At 38.0% G+C, this 17,053-nt stretch overlaps 1 protein-coding gene across 2 annotated transcripts in view; it reads right to left on the reverse strand.

Annotated features, from left to right (window-relative positions):
• Positions 1-17,053, reverse strand: part of ANO3 (anoctamin 3) — a 475,418-nt gene that overhangs the window by 317,954 nt on the left and 140,411 nt on the right. Inside the window, exon 1 of one of the 2 annotated variants that reach the window (XM_050755374.1) lies at positions 15,147-16,029. The exons of the other annotated variant lie outside the window; for it this stretch is intronic. Within the exon in view, the coding sequence (XP_050611331.1) occupies positions 15,147-15,192 (46 nt within the window). The 5' untranslated portion in view covers positions 15,193-16,029. Of the gene's footprint in view, positions 1-15,146; positions 16,030-17,053 lie in introns of those variants that run through there. 2 annotated transcript variants of the gene reach the window in all.

Below are 17,053 nucleotides of genomic sequence, written 5' to 3' on the forward strand. Positions count from 1 at the left end.
AGTTTTAAAATATAAAGTAAGCAATACCTGGATTATTGATTAGTTTTGTAACTACATCATAAGATGCAATTCCAAACTTTTTTGCCTTCCTCTAATTCCTCTTTTGTTTTCTTTTGTCTACGCCTTCTGTCTCACACAAGTACTAATAAAAAGCAGAAAAATTTACCACCTTGTCCTTAAAGAATTAATAAGGATGGGCCATGTGCCCATAGCAAAGTGTAAAGGAAGAAATGATGTTGACTAATTTTCAGCATGGGAACAAGCAGAGATATATTCCTGATTCCATAATAAATTTGACAGAATGATTTCGTTTTCACATGAACTCCATCCTGAGATTACCATGTGAAGTATTCTGAAGTCTGGTCTTATCTCAGAGAAAAGGACACGTGATCAGTTGGAACACAGATACTCACCTTCCCTGCTTCCTAGCATCAACGCTATTTGTTAGATATCCAATAAATATCTGTTGTTTGTCGTAATTGGAATAATAGTTTTGATAATCAAGAAATGTTAACCTCAACACTGTTAAATAGTTATTAGCTGCCAACTCTGTGGCAGGCACTTTACTGGTCCTACTAATTGTGCCAATTGATTCAAATATATCACCATATTTAATCCTCGTGGCAACCATAGGAAGCACGTGTTATTTTACACATGGAAGAGTCCAGATTTAGATAATATTTGAAACAGTCAAAATGACACAGTTATTAAGTGATGGAACAAGAATTTGAAGCTTCTGTATGCAACTACCATCTTACATTACCAGCTAACAAGAATTAGATACTCTGAAATTGTATTAAAATACTTGCAAAACATAAATATGGGCAGCACATTTTGGATTTCAGTGCTGGATCAGCTCCCAGGAGTTTATTCCAAGGATTAGAATGGCAATGGCTGTGTATAAAATGGTTCTGCTGGCTTTCAAATTTTTAAGTGTTTCCTTGACCACAAGAATACTTCTTTTTTTTTTTTTTTCAACTAAAGATGGTGTCTAAAATGCTGACAGCCAGTTATTTCTTCAATAAAAATGATTGGCAGACAGCTGTATGTTGGAGCACCATGAGTATTGACGAAAATGTAAGTGGATCTTCCTCAGCAGATGTCAAATTTTGTTAAATGTTATATTTTCACTTTAGTGCAGTACCTGGCACATGGTAGGCATTTGATAAGTATTTGCAGAAACACAAAAGCATTGAGCTTAGGGTAAGTCACTTCATCATCTCTGGTTCCTTGTCATTTCCAATCCCAATGAACATAACATTCAAGTCTGTGCACATCCAGGTGAAATAACATAAATATTAAGTCCAGATTTAAAAGATATATTACATGTCACTAAAAATTAGGTATTCTGAAGGAAGGTGGTTTAGAATAGCATGGAATGAAAGTCTTTATGATATGGTGAAACAATTATTTAGAGCTTGTGAACATCCTATAGAAAGTGAGATATAGCCTGAAACAGAAATTCTCAGAGTCTCTTGTCAATAGCCCTATTGCGCCCTGTAAATTACTAAATTTCATAAGGGCCTATAATCTCCGTACTTTGCCAGAATTATTCTTTATTTAACTCTTAAACCATTTTTTTTTCAGGGTGACTTAAGGCAGAAACAAGCTTAAACATAATATATCTCACAGTGTATAGCAGGTTCATGGGATTTTATCCCAAGTTTTCCATGTATTAGCTATGTGGCCATGTGCAACTTACTTAACATCTCAGGGTGTGCTTCCTTATTTATAAAATAGGGATTTCCCTCAAAGTGTAAATATAAGATCTATGTAACATAACATGTGCACAATAGCCAGCACATTGACAGACACACAGCAGGCCCTGAACTATTATCGGTTCCTTTCCTCCACCTTGGTAAAACTTTTATAGTGTTTATGAAAACAAGTTATACAGCCATATCGCTCACTCAAATTCCAGCTTTTCTATAAACTTATATTACTGAGTAACTATCACTCTGTGACTTTTTTTCCTTCTGCAAAACAGAGCTGACAGTATCTATTTTGGCATATTTTTGAAACAATTACATAAGTTAATGCACATCGAGCACACAGTGATGATTGGCACACAGTAAGTTAAATTACAAATTCTCCCATGGCTTTAAGACAAGAATTTTTTTCAAGTGTTCAATAAACATTCAGTAACATATTTTCATTTACTGAGAAGTTGAAGAATATATTTAGATCTGACAAAATATTCTTGGTAGAAATAAACTTCAAATATATTGAGCTTTTTTTTTTTCTGCTAAGTACAGTTCACATCAAGGATATTTTTTGTTTGTTTGTTTGTTTGTTTGTTTTTTCGAGATGGAGTCTCATTCTGTTGCCCAGGCTGGAGTTCAGTGGTGTGATCTTGGCTCACTGCAACTGCTGCCTCCTGGATTCAAGCGATTCTCCTGCCTCAGCCTCCCAAGTAGCTGGGACTACAGGTACATGCCACGACACCCGACTAATTTTTTATTTTTAGTAGAGACAGGGTTTCACCATGTTGGCCAGGCTGGTCTCAAACTCCTGACCTTAGGTGATCCGCCCGCTTCGGCCTCTCAAAGTGCTGGGATTTCAGGCAAAAGCCACTGTGCCCAGCAAGGATTTTTTTATCTTAGTTGAAGGAAGAGATATCTGATAATTTCAAAGCTTTGATGCCTTGATTGTCACGATTCCAATTTTTTTAATTGATCAATACTAGGTCTGAAGAAGAGAGAGATTGCCCTACCCCATTTTACTTTTTTACATAACATCATTTCATTTTATAGACAATATGGTAATTTCCATATCAGTCTCAGATTACAGGAGGAAAATTTTAAGAATATCTTAAACATTATATTTAACAGAATATCCTTATATATGTATTCATTGTTTAGTTTTCTCATTATACTGTGTTTCTTTAGAGCATGTAAAAGTAAGTTTTACAAAACATGAATTAATATGGAATATATATACAAAAGTAACTTCTATCCATGATTTAAACTCTAGAGTAATGCTGTCTAAATAGGCATAAGTACGTCTGAGTGGGTGATTTCTTCACATCTGGTAAGAGCTATGACTAATTGCAAGCTGTTCACTGTGGTGCTTACCACCAACTCACTTATCTTGGAGTACTGTGGGAGAAACAGAGATACATCATTCAAAATATTAGTGGCCCAAAGGAGAAATTACACCAAAGACAGTCTTTAAAAAGACAATATTTTTCTCAGTAAGGAGATCTGAGTGTACTGTTTAACTCCCAATTTGTTGTCTATTCTTAGGGATTGACATCATTAATTTTCTTACTGTTTCATATTATAAGATGCATACAACATGGTGAAAAGAAAGATGTAATTTCAACCTTAATACAATTCTTTTTAGATGCCATTTTCCATACTTTCACCCCATGAATAATATTGCTGTCTATTATTTATCAGCACAACAGGTCATAATCAGAAATTACTACTGCTATATAAGAAATAAATGCAAATTCAGAGATAATTTTGATTTCTGAATTTAAATCCTATTATTTTGAAACTTAAAAGTACATTATGATTTTTTTAAAATCTGCCTAAGAACTGAACAATAAGGAAAGTGTGTTAAATTTGAATTTTAGTGGATTCAGTTTTTGTAGGAATCATGTTAGAATGTCTTAAGATGATTTAAGATCAGAAAAGGTTTCAGAAAAAGTGGGAGGGAGGTAGATTGGTAAACGTCTTATTGTTTTAGTAGGTACTACTACAAACCATTCTCAAACAACCTTATCAGTCCCAATTTATGTAGGAGAAGAAGTGAAACTTGGAGAAGAAAAATGATGGCAAAGGTCAGACACTCATATACAGAAATTATACAGAAACAACATTTGAATCTAAGCTACTTGAACTCTACACTCCAGTTGGCAACTATAATGTATCTCCTATTATGTTAGACGCCATCTTATGTTGATATGTTCAGTCTGTACTAAAAGTAACTTCAGGCAAGTAGAATGTAAATGCACGACCAGCTGCAAGTGTACCATGGTGTCGTGAGTGGTGAGGATGTGAAGAAAAGGGAATCCTTATATACTCCTGGTGGAAATGTAAATTGGCACAGCCGTTATAAAAAACATTATGGAGGGCCCCCCCAAAATTAAAAATAGAACTTCCATGTGACCCGCCATTCCCATTTCTGCATGTATATTCAAAAGAGAAAATGAAATCTGAATCTTGAAAAGATATCAGCATTCCCATGTTCACTGAGCATTATTTAGAATAGCCAAGACATGGAATCAACATGTGTGTTCACGTGAAAGATGAATGCATAAAGAAAATGTGATATATAAATATATACATGAGATTAGCCAGGTACGGGAAGACAAATATTGCATGATCTTATTTTATGTCGAATCTAACAAAGTTGAACTTACAGAAGCAGAGAGTACAATGGAGGTTATCAAAGGGTAGGATTTTGGGGAACATGTGGTGATATTGGTCAAAGGGTACAGTTTCAGTTATGTAAGATGAGTAAGTTATGGAAATCGAATATCAGCATGGTGACTATAGTTAATATTACTGTACTATATACTTGAAATTTGCTAACAGGGTGGATATTAAATATTCTCACCAAAAATTGTGTGAGGTGATGGATATTTTAATTGATTGATTGTGGTAATCATTTTACAAAGTATGTATATGTCAAAACATATAAAACACCCTAAATATATATACAATCCTTATTTGCCAATTATACCTCAATAAAACTAGAAAACAAAAACATAAAAAAATAAAGTGATAAAGTGTGAAATGGTGAAACCAACCAGTTAGTGGATGTTATTCAGATAAACAGCAAAAACCTTTTTCCTTGGAATGGATCATCTTTAATCTAATTTATTTGGAGTAAGTATAGGAACTACTGACATTTTATAAATACATTAGTGACAAAGTTGTCTTAGTCTATTTGTGCAGCTATAGCAAAATACCACAAACTGGGTAGTGTGTAAGTTATAGAAATTTATTTATCAAGATTCCAAAGGCTACAAGGTGCCAGTAGGTTCAGTGTCTAATAAGGTCTAGTCTGCTTCCAAGATGGCATCTTGAATTCTACATCCTTTGGAAGGGACAAATGGTATGGCCTTGCATAGGAAAAGGGCAGATCAGCAAAAAGCAGTCAAACTACTTTTCTTTAGCCCTTTCATAAGGCACTCATCCTACATTAATCTACCCTCATGAGTTCATCACCTCCTCAAGGTTGCATCTCTTAATATTGTTACATTTTTGTTAAGTTTCAACATGAATTCTGGAGGCGACACAAACATGAGACCACAGCACATGCATTTAGCCTGCTATATAGCAGTCCCTAAAGGAGGTACTATTCATATAGAATTGCTAATCCTCATAATATTTCTGCCTACAAGATGGGTGCCTTAACTCCACCACTCCTGGTTGTGTCACTCTGAACTCTGACTTAACTTCTCTGCCCTTCCATTTTCTTATCTGTTTTAATGGTTAATATTGTGTGTCAACTTGACTGGGTTAAAGGATGCAAAGTATTGTTCCTGGGTGTATCTCTGAGGGTGTTGCCAAAGGAGAATAACATTTGAGTCAGTGGACTGGGAGAGGCAGACCCACCCTTAATCTGAGTGGGCCCCATCTAATCAGCTGCCAGCCAGGCTAGAATAAAGCAGACAAGAGAAGATGGAAGAGCATCTAGCCTCATCTTTCTCCCATGCTGGATGCTTCCTATCCTCCAACATCAAACTCCAGGTTCTTCAGCTTTGGACTCTTGGACTTACACCGGTGGTTTGCCAGGGATTCCTGGGCCTTTAGCTGAAGGCTACACTGTTGGCTTCCATACTTTTGAGCTTTTGGGCCCTGGACTAATCCACTACTGGCTTCCTTGCTCCGCAACTTGCAGACGGCCTATCATGGGACTTTACCTTGTGATCCTGTGAGTCAATTCTCCTTAATAAACTCCTTTTCACATACACATCTATCCTATTAGTTCTGCCCCTTTGAAGAATCCTGACTAATATATCTGTGAAATGAAATAATAGGAATTTATCCTTTTTATTAAATGGTTTATAAGCAAAACACTTTTAAAAATGTCTGGCAAAGAGTAAGAATTTAATAACGGAACTTATGTCTGTTTTCATAACTAAAGAAACTGAAACCCACTGAAATTAATTAGTTTGCCCATGACTACTTACTGTGTAACAATCTTAAGATTCAAACACAATTTTTATGACATAATATCTTTTATTTCACACATTGCCTTTCCTACAATGACTTTACATTATTAAAGTGAATTTATAAGGAAACACAAACCTAATACACATTTTCCCTATATATAAATCAAGGAGAATTATAAGCCTTTCATTATGCATTTTTTTCAAGTCATTCTGAGATGTTTCTTTACGTGAGGCTATACAGCAAAGCCCTCTCTTTTGCAAAATGTTACATAGTAAAAAGAAAGAAAAGAAAGAAAGAGGGGAAGGGAAGGGGAGGGGAGGTAAGGGAGAGAAAAAAGAAAAGAAAAGAAAACTAACTTCGTTCAGGACCTAGAACAAAGATAAAGAATTGACAGCATTTGGGGTATTTACAAGGGACATGATTGAACAACCGAAAACAAAGTCTAAACATTCTTCCCTACAAGTCTAAAAACCCATTAATTAAAGTGTCCAGTTTGACATGAATTAGTTGAGAAGTTAACAAGCATAGAACACATAAGACAAGACAGCCAAGGCCATTTAGGAACCTTAACAAAACCTTAAAAAGGAAGATAGTTAACATTAGGAAAACACTAAAGTTACATTCCATTGGATGAAATGCATGTATACAACTAAGTATATCTAGTATCTATATAGCTTGTCTTTACTAATAAATATAGCATCAATTGGCAATTTGCTATAGTTCACTCACTTAAATTCATTCTCTAATTTAATGTGCACATAGTTATAGTATTGTATGAGCAAATTGTTTTTGAAATTGACTCAATTGTCAGACTCTCCTAGGGTGCATTTTTGTAAAAAATACAGATTTCTAGTCTTCTGCCCTGGAGTTTAGATTCGGTAGGTCTAGAGGGACTGAAGAATTTGCATTTTAACAAGAATGTTAGGTGATTCTTCAGATCTCACAAGCTAGGAAACCTAGATAGTATAGATGTAGGAAAATGAGCTAAAGTAAATGAAATAAATTGCTCCAGATATCAGGGAGTGCTGGAGTGTGTGTTTAAAGGCAGATCTTGTGCACACATTTAGAAATTAGCCACCACCACCCTCCCAAACTGTTGTTATTAGTGTTCCAAAGACAAATATAAAATATATTAGGTTGGTGTAAAAGTTATTGAGGATTTTGCCATTGAAAGTAATGGCATTTGACGTTTTACTTGTGCACCAACAAAATACACAACTTTAGGAGGTATTTTTAGGAAATGCCTTTGGGTCAGCCTAGTAACTAAGAGTACAATGATAAGAAATGTACCACAACCAATACAATGCATTTGCAAAATACTTTCAGTAACATAACTTTCAGGCAACCCAGTTTTACCCTCAAGGAACCTCTCTCCTCAGCAGGCCAACCACATCTCGGTTATAGTGAGGGGGTGAATATGGGAGATTCACGCTTTGGTGAATCTGTATCCCGCAGCTGCTGCAGGCTTCCTACATAGCTGTTGCATTGAAACCAATCGGAATTTAAACTAATTGCTACTTGCAGTGCAATTTAAGAGGAAAGAATAAGAATAACCAAACGGACAGCCAGGATGGTTGTACTAATATACTACAGGTTAAGGATATTATTTCACACTTCTGTAACTTTTGATGAACTGCAGAGTCAGAAGGGAACATGGAGGGGTCATTCTGCCAGATGTTTTCATTTCAGATATATGGTGACTGAAGTCACAGAAGGGATGGGGAGCTACCCATGATGAAGTTAAGAAACAATAAAAATCTGCCCTGAACTCTGATAATATTTTTAGGGAAAAGGTGTAGAGCAAGGAAACTATCTACAGACAGCTGTGGTGAAAATTAGACAGGACTGAAATGCTTTTCAGCTGTTTAAGTGTTTCATTCTCCAAAGAACCTGCAACAATTAGGCTTCTTTGTGGAATGGACAATGGTTAGAAATGTGGACTTTGGGCCAGGCGCGGTGGCTCACGCCTGTAATCTCAGCACTTTGGGAGGCTGAGGCAGGCGGATCACCTGGGTCAGGAGTTGGAGACCAGCCTAACCAACATGGTAAAACCCCGTCTCTACTAAAAATACAAAAATTAGCCAGGCATGGTGACGGGGAGCTGTAATCCCAGCTACTCAGGAGTCTGAGGCAGGAGAATAGTTTGAATCCAGGAGGCAGAGGTTACAGTGAGCCGAGATCACTCCACTGTACTCCAGCCTGGGCAAGAAGAGCAAGACTGTGTCTTAAAAAAGGGGGGCGGGGGACTTTGGCATCAGGGAGGGCTGTGTTCAAACCCTAGCTTTTTCACTCATTAAGAGTTAACTTGCAATGCATATAAGTTATCTCAACCTCAAATCCCTTACCTTGAAAATAAGAACAATAAGAAAATTATTAAAGCCTTAGGAAGTATAAAATAATGCAGTGAATGTGTATCTTTGAACTTTGGGAACAATGGTGTGTCCAGAATTTATTCCTTCCGGTGGGTTCTTGGTCTCGCTGACTTCAAGAATGAAGCCGCGGATCCTCCCGGTGTGTGTTACAGCTCTTAAAAGATGGTGTGTCCAGAGTTTGTTCCTTCAGATGTTCAGATGTGTCCAGAGTTTCTTCCTTCCAGTGGGTTCGTGGCCTCGCTGACTTCACGAGTGAAGTCGCAGACCTTTGCAGTATTACAACTCTTAAGGGTGGCGCATCCGAAGTTGTTTGTTCCTCCTGGTGGGTTCATGGTCTCGCTGACTTCGGGAATGAAGCTGGAGACCCTTGCGGTGAGTGTTACAGCTCATAAAGGTAGTGCGGACCCAAAGAGTGAGCAGCAGCAACATTTACTGTGAAAAGTGAAAGAACAAAGTCTCCACAGCATGGACGGGGTCCCACCAGGTTGCTGCTGCTGGCTCAGGTGGCCAACTTTTATTCCCTTATTTGGCCCCACCCACATCCTGCTGATTGGTCCATTTTACAGAGCACCGATTGGTACGTTTTCACACAGTGCTGTTTAGTGTGTTTACAATCCTTTAGCTAGACACAGAGCACTGATTAGTGCATTTTTACAGAATGCTGATTGGTGCATTTACAATCCTCTAGCTAGGCAGAAAAGTTCTCCAAGTTCCCACTCAACCCAGGAAGTCTAGGGGGCTTCACCTCTCAATGTGTAATAGTGTCCACACAGTATTAGCTTTTGCTGTTGTTTTTGCTGTTATTTTTATTATTATCATTCACTACAATCCTGAGAGGTAGATGTTACTATCCTGAAACTTTGGATAAGGAAACTATTGCTCAGAAAAGGTAAATGCTCAAAGGCACAGAGGTGGTAACAGGGGTCAATCTCAGGGAACTTTGAGTCAGTGCTCTTTTCAACAAGGTACAACTACATTACATTAAGCCATAGTTTTGTTTTGTTTTTTTTTTCTTTTGAGACTGAGTTTCACTCTGTCACCCAGGCTGGAGTGCAGTGGTGCAATCTCGGCTCACTGCAACATCCGTCTCCCTGGTTCAAGCGATTCTCCTGCCTCAGCCTCCGGAGTAGCTGGGATTACAGGTGCCCACCACCACACCCAGCCAATTTTTGTATTTTTAGTAGAGATGGGGTTTTACCACATTGACCAGGATGGTCTCAAACTCCTGTCCTCAAGTGATTCACCACCTCGGCCTCCCAAAGTGAGCCATAATTTTTACGCTAACATTTAATAAACATCTGCAGACTTATAAGACATTGAAATAATGACGAGAAGGTTGAATTTTTCTTGGATTTTTTAAGGGTTTGAGTTTAAATTGTCTTTTGATAAATTGGTTTATATAATCATCAACTCCAAATATATTATTTTCAGAAACATTCATGTGCAGAATATAATTGCAAATCCCAGATTCAAATGAAAACTTCAGCTCTCTAGAATCATCAAGGAATGTGCTATTTTAGATGAGTAAAATTCTAGATAGCTTTGAAACACATTTTAAAATTATAATTACTTTAGATAGAATTAATTTTAAACTCCATCACTTCTCTCCCTTACTAAGTAGAGGATATATATTTATCACATAACATATACTACTATTCTTGCTAATTCAAAGCCATCATTTTAAACAGCAGTGTTCTTACTTTGAATTAACACAGTAATTCCTCTGAGCCATCTGAGGTATATATGCAAGATTTTTTAAGATACGGTCCCAGACACTTGTGTTTTTTTCGGGTTGAAATATCTCTATATTCTTTTTATAGTTTGGCTCACTCTTACTGGGGGATTGTTAATGGAGAACTGGAGTTCCAAATATCTAGGAAACCTTCTGTGTAAGGAAAGAAAGAGAAAGGTGAAAATTAAAGGACAGAGTAGAAGACCAAATGGGCTCTAAATTAGATTAGACTCCCAATTCTTTCTAATGATCCAGGTTGATATTCAGTACCAGCCTAAGAAAAGTATAACTCCTTACCTTAAAATATCTCCCCCAGTGATTTTTCCTATACAACTTAGAATTATTTTAATGAGAGACAATGCCTCCTGAGCTTTAGTCATAAATAAAAGAATAGACTGTGAAAATACCAGGAAGAGTTAGCACAATGAGTGAATGAAATTTTGTCACTGTATAAATGGCTCCAGATTTTTTTCTTATTTCTCTAATATAAGGGTATAGGGAGGTTCTAGATTCTAAGGATGTCAGTTAGGAGAAAAGGAGATGAAAACAGTGGATATGAGAGATTCTGAAACAAGATATTTTCCCCAGGATTGTCCTTCTAAGTAATCTGAAGTCAGAACTCGACACAAAGCAGGATAGTTGTGCCAAGTGGCTTCATGGATGTACACTTGCAATAGCAACTAATTTATTTAGAGAAAAAGAGAAAGAAAATACTTTGGTCTGTAAGTCTCATATATGCGTAAAATATTATTAAATGAGTTGTGTGAGTAGTAAATGCTTATTTCTGCGGAATTACTAAAAACACTCTCTGTTTAACCAAATGTCCTTTAGGATAATGATGAATCACTTAACAGCCTTTGCTGATCCCATTAAGCCCAAGTCTTTTTGGACAGGCTGTGTTTGATTTGATCTATTGTTCTATGAAAAGTCTTGGTAGCTGTACTGGTAAGGAGAAGCCACCAGAAGCCAGATCTATCATTGTCCTTTTCTTGCCCACCCTTGTATGACACATGAGTTCATCATAAATCAAGCAAAACATAGAAAGCCAGGCTAGGAAGCAAAGTTGGACTTTCCCCAGAAAAAACTGCTGATGTGTCAGCTAATGTGTTCTTACAAGATGTGCTAAGACAAAAGCAAACATACACTCTCGGTTGTCTATAACCATAATACACTCCAATTTACCCTTGGGACATCAAAAATAAGCAGACTGCCTCCCCCTCCCCACCACTGCACAGATGTCTCACTTTTTACTTCCTAACCTATTAAGCCTCTTAATAAGATAATCTAAAATTTACAGTGGATTAAAGTTCAAAAATATATGTGTATATCTTCTTCATAAACACAACTGGCACTGCCAAAAAACAAAATGTCAACGTTTTCCTGCAGAAGTGCAGGGTTGTCTGCAATTCTCATAAAAGTGTTTAGCAAATCTCTCAGACTCCCTATTGTACCAATTCCTTTAAGGAGGAGGGTTTGGCAGCACCAGATTCACCAACAAAAGAGTACCGAATAATGCTATTACTAAGCACAGTCCCCGGCATACACGCAGCAAAAGCATGGTACTTAAGAGTGGAGAGTGAATAAATACCATTTCTTGCAAAAACATTTTAGATTATAAAGTTAATTGCAAACCTAAAAATTTCTATGGGAATGCTTTGGAAGTTTTCCCGAGGGATGGACATATGAATTGCGGAGAGTTTGTGATTGTTAACTCCAGACTATTTTAAAGAACCATCCGTAGATGGTCTGGAGTCCACTGTTTTCCTTAAGATGAATCTCAAAGTAATAAAGCTGCATGATGCAAAAGAAAAAAAAAAAAAAGGCAAGAAATTATAAGGGAACTGCTAAGAGTCCAATATACTACTAAAGAGCCAACCAAAGATGAATGAGCCTGGATGAATTTTAGTAAGAAAAATCACTAAATTTTTTGAGCCCCAACTGTGTGTCAGACAAACTGCTAAACACCTTATAACACTGCAAGATAGATAAAATTATCTTCATTTCACATAAGCAGTAACTGTGGCTTAGTTGATATTAAATGACAGAACCTATAAGTAGAATGCATTGGATTAATATCCAGGGCTCAAAACAAAGACCAGAGATTAAATTAATGAATAAATTAAGACTTACATACAGTATTTCATTTCACAGATAACAAGTCTGGCATCTATACTTATTTATACTATACTTATACTTACCTATCAAAACAAATTTTGATCGGGGATTGGTTAATACATAGCTCTCAAATATAAAGGAGAATCCCTATGCCTTTTGTAGAGTTTATTGATTGAGTGTGTCTGTTTTTCAATTAAGGGTGTAACCTTTTAAAATAATATAATAAGGGTGATTTCTGGATATATCTAGATATTTTAAAGTTGAAATCAAAATTTTTAAAAGAGACATTGAGCTCACTAGATTAAAACAAAAGTAAATTCCATCAACTGGATTTTTCAGCTAAATCAATTTGTAAAAGTAAACTAAAAGCAAGGCTCTCCTCTTTATCTGGTCCTGGAAGAAATCATCTCTGCCTTCACATGCAAATTGTCCCTCCCATTAAAGAGAGGAAGAGAGATAGAAAAGGCCAAAGGGATTAGGAATGTATTCTGTTCATCCTATATATGAAGCAAAGTCCAAAGAAATGAACCACGTTGTTGAAGATTTCTCAGCTAGTAACAAAGGCAAGCTTAGAACCTAGGAGTACAGAGTTCCACCAGAGAATTTTCTCCATTTTAATGTGCAATTTCCAGGTTAATTTTATGGTGAAAAGCACATCTGAATGTTTTGTTGTTGTTGCTGTTGCATACCTCCTGGGACAGATAACATCTAGAGAATTATTTTGCTTCTTCCTATCTGAAGAATAAAAATAGCTAATCCTCAATTTCGTCTGTTTTTTTCCTAATGTCCATGCAGGATTAAGAAGCCATTAACCAGAACCACTTAGTTAAAATGAATCTTGCTTCCTTCCTACTGGAGTACTCCTCCTCTAGATTTGTATCCATTTGCTGAAGTTGCCTTTTGTGCCAAACAGTAAATACTATACTTACTTGAAACTAAATGGCTCATAATGCATCATAAAGGAAACAATATGAAATGCCAGCAATTGCACAATTTCTTATCACTCACTTTGAGCAATAACAGTCGGTCCTACAGTTGGCAATTATTTCCTTCTTAAAAGCACAACATGTATCCATACATAATACATTGTTGTGGGGGTCATTTGAAGCTTCCAGATCCCAGAAATGAGTCACCCATAGCCAATGCATCAGAGGAGGTACTCATTCTGTGAGGCCGTTGCAAAGTTCCTACCATCTTTGTCTTCATTCTAAAAGTTTATATATGTTTAAAACCATGATGAAAGAGAACACAACTTCTTGAAGCAGTTTAACTTTCTTTGAAACGTTTAGAGTTGAAGTAGAAGTGCATACTAGCTGAAATTTTTGTCTACCCCCACAGTCTCACACATCACTCCCAATTTCAACATATGTTTGAAACATCCTAGAGAACTTGGGCTTGAACTGAGTACACAATAATGGTTCTGGAAACTCAGTCAGTCCCATATTCTGTCTTATGCAGGAATCCCTTCGAAATTATTTCTTGTGTGCTAATCTAGTTTTTGTTTAAAAAAAAAAAAAAAAATCAAGGGCCAGGCGTGGTGGCTCACGCCTGTAATCCCAGCACTTTGAGAGGCCGAGGCGGGCGGATCACGAGATCAGGGAATCGAGACCATCCTGGCTAACACTGTGAAACCCAGTCTCTACTAAAAATACAAAAAAAAAATTAGCCCGGCGTGGTGGCGGGCGCCTGTAGTCCCAGCTACTCAGGAGGCTGAGGCAGGAGAATAGTGTGAACCTGGGAGGAGGAGCTTGCAGTGAGCAGAGATCCTGCCACTGCACTCCAGAGTGGGCGACAGAGCGAGAATCTATCTCAAAAAAAAAAAAAAGCCCTACAAAAAAACAACTGTCGACGAAAGAAATACAAATAATATCTGGAGGGTGGGAGATGAGAATATTTAAGTAAATATTTACTTTGAATGAACAAATTCAGCATTCCAGAATCCACACATCTTAGGCACTCTATGGTTAACTGTATTATTATTGTCATTATTAATTCAGCAAAGTTGCAATTGTGTTAGTTATTGCTTCTGGATAATAAAACTCCAAAAACCGTGAATGTGCCTCAAAATAAAAATGCTCCGTAAAAAGCCTTTTAAACCAAATTAAGAAACAAAGATCAAAGAGTGAGGATAACTTGAACATACAGATTCTTGTCACTATGCCCAGCAAGAAACTTGAGGGAGAAGCTAAAAGACATAATACGAAGCCCCTAGAAGAGAAATCTAACATCAAGAACTTGAAACCCAGAATCAAGCATGGAACATGGGCAAACAATAAATTTTCCCAAGGAAGTGACAGAGCCCCTTTAACTGCAACAGGCCAGCTCTGGAACTCTCCCAAGAATTCATTTATCTTATGATTGTGTAAATGCGTCTCAAGGAGTAGACACACTTTTGTGAAGATTACTCAACATTTGAACCACAGAAGACGGCAAATACTGTTGAACATTTCTGTCCTCACCCCTCAGAGCTCTAATGAGCTATTTGGACAATCCCTACTAAGCGGGGTTTACTGCAGTGCATTGAAACAATCTTCACAGAGATATACATTAAGTCAAGTCCTGAAATGACGAATTCCGCTACTCCCAGGCACTGTGCGGAGGCTCAGAAAATCACTCATCTAGAATGCAGAGTGAAGAGGTATTTAATTTTTTTTTTTTTTTTTTTTTTTTTGAACTTCACAGAGTTCCCCACCTCTGTGTCGCATAAGCCTGCAAAGGATGCTCCTACACAACTGCAAGGGCATGCAGAGGGGGAAGTGACGCCCGCAGGGAGAGGGGAGCAAGATTCCAACTGACCTTTCTGCTGTTTAAAAGACTGAATGGAGCCTGAATGGTGGACCATTTTCACTCTGCGCGTCCCAGCCGGCTTAGGGAGCTGCCCGAGAGGGAGGCGGAGGAACAGTAGTCAGACTCAGAGGCTCCAAGGTCCGGAGCCTCGGCGAGCGCGCTGCAATCCGACACCTGCTTTAGCCGGCACTTCGCTCCCCGGGCTACGCGCCCGCCGGTGTCGTTGCCATGGGAACGCGGGAGGGCGGTCTAGCGTCCGGCTCCCCTTAGCGGCTACTCGGGGAATAACCCCGCATCCCCCGCGCGTCCAGTGCCGCAGTGAGGGTGGGCGTTGAGTGGGGTTGGCTAGGAGTGGGAGCAGAGGACTTTACTGGAGGATGAGATATAAATCAGAGCAAACCTCTAGAGCTGCTACTGATGCCCTCTTTATCAAGCTTTGAGGCTGGTTATTTATTTCCTAAAAGTTGGTAGGTAAACCCTGGGACTTTTAAGGAAGGGCAAAGTTGGTCTGTGCTCTGAGAGGGTATGCAGTGGCAGATGCAGAGACGTTTCTATTTTTCTCTCTTAAGTAGCGGGGGCAGAAAGCCACCCCAGCTTAGCCAGCAGCGTGTTTAATTAGGTAAGCTGTGTTCTGTGTCTAGCACTTTTCACTTGAGTGTTCCTCTTCTGCTTCTGCCATTCAGGCCTTGAATTATCTATGATGATGATCATGATTGAGGACCATTTATTACCTACTTAGTCACAGGGGCTGGAAAAACACTACCCACGATGCTCGATTTAATCTTCATAAAGCCCTATAATGTAGGTAAAATATGATTCTAATATTATAAAAAGAAACTTAAGATCAGAGCAACAAAGAGTTCTCAAGACCACATAAATCAACACCTTATTTGAAAGAGAAGGCACCTGATATCCAAAGAAGTGAAGTAACTCTCTTTGTTTAGTTTGAGAAATTTTATTGTATTATTTATTTATTTACTTCACCAATTTTTTTTAAGTTCCGGGGTACATGTGCAGGATGTGCAGGTTTGTTACACAGGTAAACGTGTGTCACGGTGGTTTGCTGCACAGATCACCCCATCACCCAGGTATTAAGCCCAGCGTCCAGTAGCTATTCTTTTTAATGCTCTCCCTCCCCCTCCAACAGGCCCCAGTGTGTGTTGTTTCCCCATTGTGTCCATGTGTTGTCATCATTCAGCTCCCACTTATAAGTGAAGTAACTTTTGAAAGGCCAAACTGCAGTGGCCAAAATGTGACCAGGAGCTAGCTGAACACATTTTTCAGTAGGATCTCCTTTCCTCCATCTATCCCTGCTCCCTGATTCAAAGCCCTAAGTTCTTCCTGGAAGATGTAGGATGTTATTGAACAGACACATCGCAAGAGTCCATTGCTTCCTGAGTTTCGAAGTTTTATGGGATCAACTCAGAATCAGGTGAATAATCCAAATAAAAGCAGATGAAAAATATGCAGAAATTTCCAAACATTCGATACCTCAAAAATATTGAGCTATTATTGTATACTGTTTGATTCACCTGTGGTGCATGATACAAAAGAGTGAGGGGAATATAGCTTTGAACAAGCAGATGCCCCAATGATGTATGGATGCATAGCAAACCACCCTGAAACTAACCTGTAAACTGCAATTTATTACTATTACTTATGGATTTTACAGGTTGGCTAGGTTCAGTCAGGCGGTTATCTCTCAGAGTCTCTCTTGATTGTTCAGTAACTGGTCCTAAAGTCATCTGAAGCAAAAAGAGCGAAATTGGATTCTACTCTCAGTGGGAGGAATAGCAAACAATGTGCTACGTTCTTTAATGTATCATAATGGTCTTTCCAGAAAGAAATGCTGAGCATTCAGTAAGAGCTCAGTATGCAGGCATTGAAGAAATACTTGGTTACAGACAATGGACTCA

The sequence above is a fragment of the Macaca thibetana genome, chromosome 14 (genome assembly GCF_024542745.1).
Source record: "Macaca thibetana thibetana isolate TM-01 chromosome 14, ASM2454274v1, whole genome shotgun sequence".
NCBI lineage: Eukaryota > Metazoa > Chordata > Mammalia > Primates > Cercopithecidae > Macaca > Macaca thibetana.